This window comes from Podarcis cretensis (genome assembly GCF_951804945.1).
Source record: "Podarcis cretensis genome assembly, chromosome: 10".
Lineage (NCBI taxonomy): Eukaryota > Metazoa > Chordata > Lepidosauria > Squamata > Lacertidae > Podarcis > Podarcis cretensis.
The window spans coordinates 61,491,279-61,499,450 of record NC_137179.1 but is presented as its reverse complement, the minus strand read 5'-3'; the positions used below and the strand labels follow the sequence as shown (position 1 = coordinate 61,499,450).

The 8,172-nt window shown below is 40.5% G+C and overlaps 1 protein-coding gene across 2 annotated transcripts in view; it reads right to left on the bottom strand.

Annotated features, from left to right (window-relative positions):
* Positions 1-2,156: 2,156 nt before the first annotated feature.
* Positions 2,157-8,172, bottom strand: part of MAPK11 (mitogen-activated protein kinase 11) — a 56,971-nt gene continuing 50,955 nt past the window's right edge. For both annotated transcript variants that reach the window (XM_079994373.1, XM_079994372.1), the window contains exons 11-12: positions 6,734-6,907; positions 2,157-3,057 (exon numbers count right to left, since the gene is read on the bottom strand). In XM_079994373.1, coding sequence (XP_079850499.1) covers positions 2,984-3,057; positions 6,734-6,907 — 248 coding nt within the window. In that variant the 3' untranslated portion in view covers positions 2,157-2,983. The remainder of the gene's footprint in view (positions 3,058-6,733; positions 6,908-8,172) is intronic.

Here is an 8,172-nt window from a genome sequence, read left to right as displayed (position 1 = left end):
ACTGAGACCGTCTCTTTCAACATTATGCTTTGGGCAGAGAGGCTGTCATGAAAAACATGACAAGCATGCCTTGTTTTCTGTCACACCTCTGGGCTTATAGGCCAGAACAATTTTTGAAGTGGAAGCATCATAGGAAATGAGCTTTGTTACCATGATTGTCTCTCTGCATGGTAGCCAGCAGCACACAGTGGAAGGAAACCATTTTAATGGAATTGGACCTTGGTTTCTAACAACTTAATAATAGCACATTGGAAAATAACTGGTTTGTTATGAGCTATCCTTGCCAGCAGGATCAAACAGATTTTTAAAAAGCTGCATTACCGTAGGATCAATCAGGTTAACAAGGTGAGAAGGAACGATAACAGAAATACAAAATCAATCCGGCGCCTAGGAGTATATTCCAGCTGGTGGTCTGTATTTATTTGGGCACGCTAGTGTCGTTTTGGAACAAGAATATATTCTATAACCTGCACATTTGCTGGAACATTACACACAAATAACCAACAGTTGTTGGGAGCACAAAATACAAAAGGGTTGCATAATCAACATGCGAGTCAGTTCCCGTCTGCATTTGGGAAGACTGCCAATATTCATAGCTTGGACTCTTGAAGAAGCCAAACCATTTTTTTTTTTAATGACTTCCCGTTTTTGCAGCTCCTTGCTTCCAGCTGGCTTTTGACAGAAATTGTAGCAGTGGGATTTCCTGCTTTGGCACGGAGGGTGGATGAGATGGACCTTGGAGGCCCTTTGCATACTCTTGAGTGTGTGACCAACTGTTTACATTTCCCTGCTCTATGCTAGAGTGAACAGATCTGCAGAGGCAGGCACATCATACTTCTGGTGATGGGCTCTAGTCTACAAAAGCTTATGCCACAGTATACCTGTTAAGTCTTTTAGGGTGCCACAAAATGTTGTGTGTGATGGTAACCCCAGGATCAAAGATGGTACACTGAGAGATTCTGAAATATTCAACCATGCCGAATTCTCCATGTTAAGATTTTAATATACAATTTTAGCAGCCATTCACTCCCTTTCTGAGGATGTTCAAAATGGCAAGTACCTAGAAGGTCGAACTGCCATTACATATTGGTGTGGAAGTGTTTTTTTTTCTGTATTAGCTGGCTTCCAGTATTTCAGGGAACTTGCAGCCTTCCAAATATTGGACTCCCAACTTCCATCAGAAGACACCTGAAGGCAGTGCTGTTTAGGGAAGTGTTTAATGTTTAACAGACTATTGTATTTTAATATTTTGTTGGAAGACACCCAGAGTGGCTGGGGAAACCCAGCCAGATGGGCAGGGTATAAATAATAAATTTATCATCATCATCATCATCCTGACTTAGCTATGCTGACTTGAGATGATGGAAGTTGGAATCCAACATCTGGAGGACCACAGGTTCACCACTCCTGTATCATACCAACAATATTCAGCTGGCTCTTGCACGGGATGGTTCAAACTTGCTAACTTGTGTGGACAACTTCTTTACAAAAACAGTTTCCATATGGTTCCCTGTTCTAAGTAGCCACTGCGCCATTATGGTATATATCTATTAGTTTATCCCAAGAGATGCTCAAGATGCTGCTCCCCAATTTTGGAACCTTCCAGCAATGAGATCAAGTTTATCTATCTCCCTGGGGAAGGGGCCACCACTGAGAAAGCCCTGTCCTGGATACCTCCAGCAAGATGGCTCTTTGTTGGAGGGCTAGAGAACAGGGCCTCAGAAACTACTCTTAATGGCTAGGCCAGCTTACATAGCAGAACAGAGCTTCGTGTGTGTGTGTGTGTGTGTGTGTGCGCGCGCGCGCGTGCAAACATACAAAGACTCAAACTCCAAGGCCGCTTTTTCCAGAGGAAGCTCCTAAGTGACAGTATGAAAGAGGAAGTGCCCCACTTATGAGTCTGCCTTTTAGAGGCAAGCAGAGACCTACCAGTCTCAGATCTGAACTAGATGTATTTAATGGACGTAATGACATACACATTACCATACGCAGGCCAGAGCTGTCCACCCACTTCTTTATACGTTCTATAGTATGCTAGATTTTATTTTATTTTGAATCCAAAGACGTTCTAGTTTCAGCTCATGCACAGCACATACATTTTTACCCAGATTAAAATTAATTGCCATCATAAAAAAATTTAAAGCACAGGAAACATGTTTTGTTTTCAAAACAGTTTATTGACAGGGGAGGGGAGGAACAGGCACTCCAAAATTACAGAGAAAGTGCTCTAGTGGGGAGCTAGATCTTCAAAGAACTCAAATGTGTGCGATAAATTCCACTCATTAGAACTTGACACAGTGGACCATTTCAGGGCTAGATCACTAGTAAAACTGTGCTCTGCAGTTTTCTACAACTATAGGAAAAATGACGGCAAACTCTAATGACAAAACAATGATCTGACTCACTGACTTCCAACTGTCGGTCAATCACTCCAGAAACTCTTAGCATGGTCATGAAAACCACTACAGGTATCTATTATGACTAACTTACTACAGTGGCCCCTTCTCCTAAAGGCACTATCTATAAATTAAAAAATAAAATAAAGATAACACAACATAGAATTAAGGTAACTCTTAAAAATAATAAATTGCTTGTATGGGCTTCTATTTTTGTTTCAACATACATTCATGCTTTAACTGTACAACCTCAAAATAATATTAAAATCACCGTTTTTGGCATCACAACCAATAGAATGAGACATGCAGAGAAGACACAGTTTTTTTGTAAAAAAACAAACCCTCAGTGCATCATTTGTCATAATGAAGCAGTTCTTAATGTTCTGTAATTATTACATTCGTAGTACAAGGCAAAACACACCCCGGATACATTTTCCTTCAGCGCTATTTATCTGCTTTCCCATAGCTTTTCCAAGATCTTTGGATAGTAAAATCTACGCTTGTGGTATATGAAATTAAATTGCAATGCAATCCGTTTAATAGTCTTCATAGTACAGCATGGCAAAAAAAAAGATAAGGTTCTGGATTTATTGTTCAATTTCAAGGCTATCCATCTTTAAATCGGGTGGTTTGAAGCTGATCACTTCTTCATATGTAAGTTCTTGAATGAGAGAGAAAAAGCAACATGAATATTAAATATTAGTAATTTAGATATGCATCAGGGCACTGAAGGCAGAGGCAACACACATATTCAAGGAAATGTCTGTGGCTGTTCACTTTCTCAACACACACACACACACATTTAATATACCAAGAACCTGAACCTCAGATTTGCTGTGCCAATAACTATATACTGAAGGATAGGCTGTGCTGACTACTGTACTGTAACAAACCATGGGTATAAAACCCTTAAAAACACATTTTTCTCTAGCACTGAGGATGAATTACCCAACTCTGCAGGAAAACAATCAGCTCCGGTAGACAGATTTCTGCATGTCTTGCCAATGACCATTTAAATACATTTTCCCACCTGTGTAAGGATCCTAACTCCTAATGAACTAGTCTCGCTTTTTAAAATAAAAAAATTGGAATGCACAGTCCATATCAGGAACACACAGTGTCATCCGACTAGTTTGCCCAGGATACAAAATAACACAATTTCCCCACATTAACATGGACATATCAACTACATAAACTTTCCTTAAATTTGAATGAAAGTACCTCCCTGTCTGGCTATTTGGTTTGAATGATCTCATGGATGCAAAACTTTAACGTTCTGCCTGCACACAGACTGACACTGCTTAAATTAAAATAGAACAGTTGAGCATAGAAAAATGGTCTCTCTCACACTCAGACATGGTGGAGGTGATGGAGATGAGATGTAGTATTAAAAGAACAACAACTGTTTCTGGGTCAAAATCAAAGTAGTTGCAGTAGTGTTTAAAGTCCTAAATAATGAAGCCCCACCCCACAAAACTGAGCAACCATCTCCTTTCCCCCTCACCCACTTAGGTGTTAAGATCAGTAGATCTTATGTTAGTGACATTATTATACATACAAATTAAATTAAAAGCCCACTCAGCTCTTCTGAAACAACTGGATAAGGCAGCTCTAGGGGGAAATCTTAGCATCTGGATGCTGATGAGAATTAATGCTAACATAGTTTGAAACTCTTTTAATTTCAAAACATTGCTTCTACAACTTTAAGATGGGTTATGGTGGAATACAGTAAAGGGACCCCTGACCATTAGGTCCAGCCATGGCCGACTCTGGGGTTGCGGCGCTCATCTTGCTTTACTGGCAGAGGGAGCCGGCGTACAGCTTCCGGGTCATGTGGCCAGCATGACTAAGCCACTTCTGGCAAACCAGAGCAGCGTATGGAAATGCCTTCCCGCCAGAGTGGTACCTATTTATCTACTTGCACTTTGACGTGCTTTTGAACTGCTAGGTTGGCAGGAGCAGGGACTGAGCAACGGGAGCTCACCCCTTTGCGGGGATTCGAACTGCCGACCTTCTGATCGGCAAGTCCTAAGCTCTGTGGTTTAACCCACAGCGCCACCCGCATCCCCGCGGGTACAATACAGTACAAAACCTCTAATACAGTACAAAATACAGTACAAAACCTCTAAAACATGGAGCAAAAGCTTTTATGAAAATAAAACAGACATTTTTAAAATCGAAACTTAAGAGAGATAGAATCAAAAAGTGTTATGATTAATGATGGCTGGCCACATCACAGCAACAATCTCTGGGAAAACAACGTATCTTTCTAAAATCGAAAGCCCAGTGTATGTAAGGATTTCACTTCTGCTTTTCTTTCTGAGTTTTGCTAGAAGGCATTTCACTGAAACATTCCTTATATAATACCCGTCTTTGGGTGAAGTGCATGCGAATAATAATAAAACCTGCTTGTCTCAACATTTCACGTGGTGGTGGGGAAAATACAACTGTGTCCTCTGCCTCTTTAAACCAAGGGTTGTCTGTTATTTAAAGAAAGGGAGGTTACTGCATTTTACAGAAATAAATGTTGATAGCCAGGGGGGGGGATTAGTATGTAACAAAGAACTTTTTTCTTACTGTGTGAATACACATTCCCACCCTCCACCCCCACCCAGTGAATGGTAATTTGTTACAAGGTTTTGGGAATGAGGTTATTTTGTAAGGTCTAGCACAGGCTTCCTCAACTTCGGCCCTCCAGATGTTTTTGGCCAGCAACTCCCATGATCCCTAGCTAGAAGCACCAGTGGTCAGGGATGATGGGAATTGTAGTCTTGAAACACCTGGAGGGCCGAGGTTGAGGAAGTCTGGTCTAGCAGAAGGTGGACTCCCTAGCTATACAACTGGGCAGGCTATCTTATCCCAGATTGGTGAATAAGGACCACCATCACCAACAAGTTGTGGAAAATACACCACAAAACTCTCTCAGCTAAAGTATTTCCATAGCACACATGTGTGCTTTAACTTAAAATTGTTTTAATTGGGCCACAGGGTACATTGAGAGATTTGTTATGCACACTTACTTGGGAGCAAGCAGTATTGAACTCAGTGGGACTCGCTTCCAAATAAACATGCATAAGTTGAGGCTGCTAAATGAAAGGGTGCAAGTGTTTAAACTCAACCAAGTAAGAAGAAAGTGTCTGAATACAGTGGTAACAAGCAGCAGGTCGACGTTCAGATCCCTGCACCTAACTAGAGTGCAGGTGGAATTGTCTCTTGACAGCAGTCAAAAGAGGAAAAATCAAATTGGAATGTGTGTGTATCAGTGTTTCCCAGACTTGGGTCACCAGCTGTTTTTGGACTACAACTCCTATCATCCCTAGCTGGTAAGACCAGTGGTCAAGGATGATGGGAACTGTAGTCCAAAAGCAGCTGGAGACCCAAGTTTGGGAAACACTGGGGGAGTTGAAGGTGATGCCCTATGTGTTGAGCACGCAACACAATAAAAGAACACAGGCTAGAACCCGAACATAAGGTGGAAGTTCATGGAAAGAAAATTTACTGCATCCCCTGAAAATTCTCTCTGGAGATAGGGTGTGGAAGGCTCATCAGAAAGGAACAAAGGTGGAACAGGAAGCTTCTGTGAACTTGAATGTTGTATTAGGGCTCATGTCAAATTTCAGACAATAAATCCTGCCCTCCATTTTCTGACTCGCCATCCCACATTGTTGAGGGGTTCTTTCAACCCTTCAGAGAGGCTTCTGAATGCTGTTAGCATAGGATCCAAGCCATAGGATATTTTGCACAAAGCGAGTTGCGTGTTTATGTAATTTTCAGGTGCCCGTCTTCATTCATTTCTTAAACCTGAAACAATATCCCTTGCTAGCAAAAAGATTGTTGCCAGTGGCATTATTTAAAACTTCAAGGTGCCATTGAAAGCCTTACTCTCTTTAAATAATGTCACAGGCAACATGTTTTGCTAGCAAGGGATATTCTTTGTCACTTTAGCCTTGAGCAGAAATGAGACTATATATCTTAAGATGCTGTTAACATGTTAAACATCTGAATTAATTCTAGCAAGAAGCTACAGGTCCCATAGTTCACAATGTACATGCCGGGGCCAGTTCCTACCGAATGTTTGCAAGTTCTGAACAAATGGCTTTTCCTTCTTTAGAATTCAAAATAAAGCTTAACCAAAATAAACAAAAAAATAGAAATCCCCTCAAGTTACTGATAATTGAGCAAAACCAGGCAAAGAAATTTCATTTCCTCATGCAGTCCTAAAAATGGAATCAAAGAGTTCTGTAGAAACTGTCTAAAAACCCAATTTTCTTTGGTCTTCTAGAATTTGGGGTGGGGGTTGCTCTGCATGTCAACTGCAGAATGACAGACCTCTTTACCTTTCCATTCATCTATAATCCGTTCTTTATTCTCTATTGATTCATCATACAGTTCTGCCTCAGGTTCATCATCAGGATCGTGATATTGTACAAAGTAAGGATGCGCAAGGGCTTCTGATGCTGTTATTCTTTTATCGCTATCCAGTATAAGCATTTTCTCAAGAAGATCTACAGCTAGGATTAAAAGAAAATAAAATCCAAAATTCACTTTACCACCATCATCAGGAAAACTGAAATATCTTGAGTAAAATGCTGCATGCCTTCCACAACCTAATCTCAAGGTTGCAAAATATTTATTTTAAAAAAATTAACCAAAGGAAAATATAGCATTATAAACATGTTTATTTGGTACCACTTTGCACAAAGCATTTTGTATCTGGGAATCAGTTCCCAGGCACAAAATGTAAACAGTCAAGCATGAAATTACAGATGAACCATGATGAAAAGGAAATAACAGATCCCTGTTTGTGTATATTTTAAAGAAAGAAAATAACAATATATTTACACAGGCATGCTAGATAATTGATGCTTAGCTGAGTTAAGTTTCTACATACAAAATGTATAAAACATCGTTTAATTACCAGCATGCTCACAGCTTATTAATTACTAATTAACTAGCATGATCACAGCCAATATTAAGTGCTGTCTAGTGGCAAGCACCTTATTTGCTGTGGTAATCTCAGGTGGCTTGTGACATCTGGTTGCCATTAGCTTAGCAATTCTGAATGCTACAGGGTTTGAGAGAGCCTTGAACCAGACTGCTATGTGCTAAGGGTAAACAGGGAGACCTTAGACTTTGAATTAAGAGATCCACGGGTAACCTTGGGCAACGTTTCGGCTGAAAAGCAGGAAGTCAGACCGACAGCTTATGCAATACACAATCTGATCCCCAAACCAAGGCTGCATTTAAGTCCCGCAGGATCAATTCTGTTCCCTTCGCAACTGCTGATCTGTGAAAGTGCTGTAAAGGCAAGGAAGAGTGTTGGGCAAGAGGGTGGAGATCCTCAAGGAGGGGGTGGAATATATAGTACAACTTACTACTTTAGTAAGTACACACACATTCACCATCCAGGGCTTTTGTGCTGGTGTATGTTGAAAAAGAGAGGGGCTAGGGAAGGAGGAGGGGGGAAAGATTTGCTAACCCAGTCCAGTCTACAAGGCCTTTAGGCAAACAAAAAACAATAAATATTGAACCATAGACTGATGATATATATACTGCCATTCTGGTAACAAGCAGAAGGATAGAGTCAGATAACCAGGAGATACATAGTAGTTGCTTACAAGCTAACTTACAGTTCCTGAAAATGCATTTTTAGGTAGTTACATGCAGTTAAGCTTCCGGACAACCACAGAAAGGCTGTGATGTTGTGTTAAAAAGGCAGGCATTGGATGGAAAATTCATTTTTAAAAAAAGAATTATTCAGTGCCTTGTGCAGTAC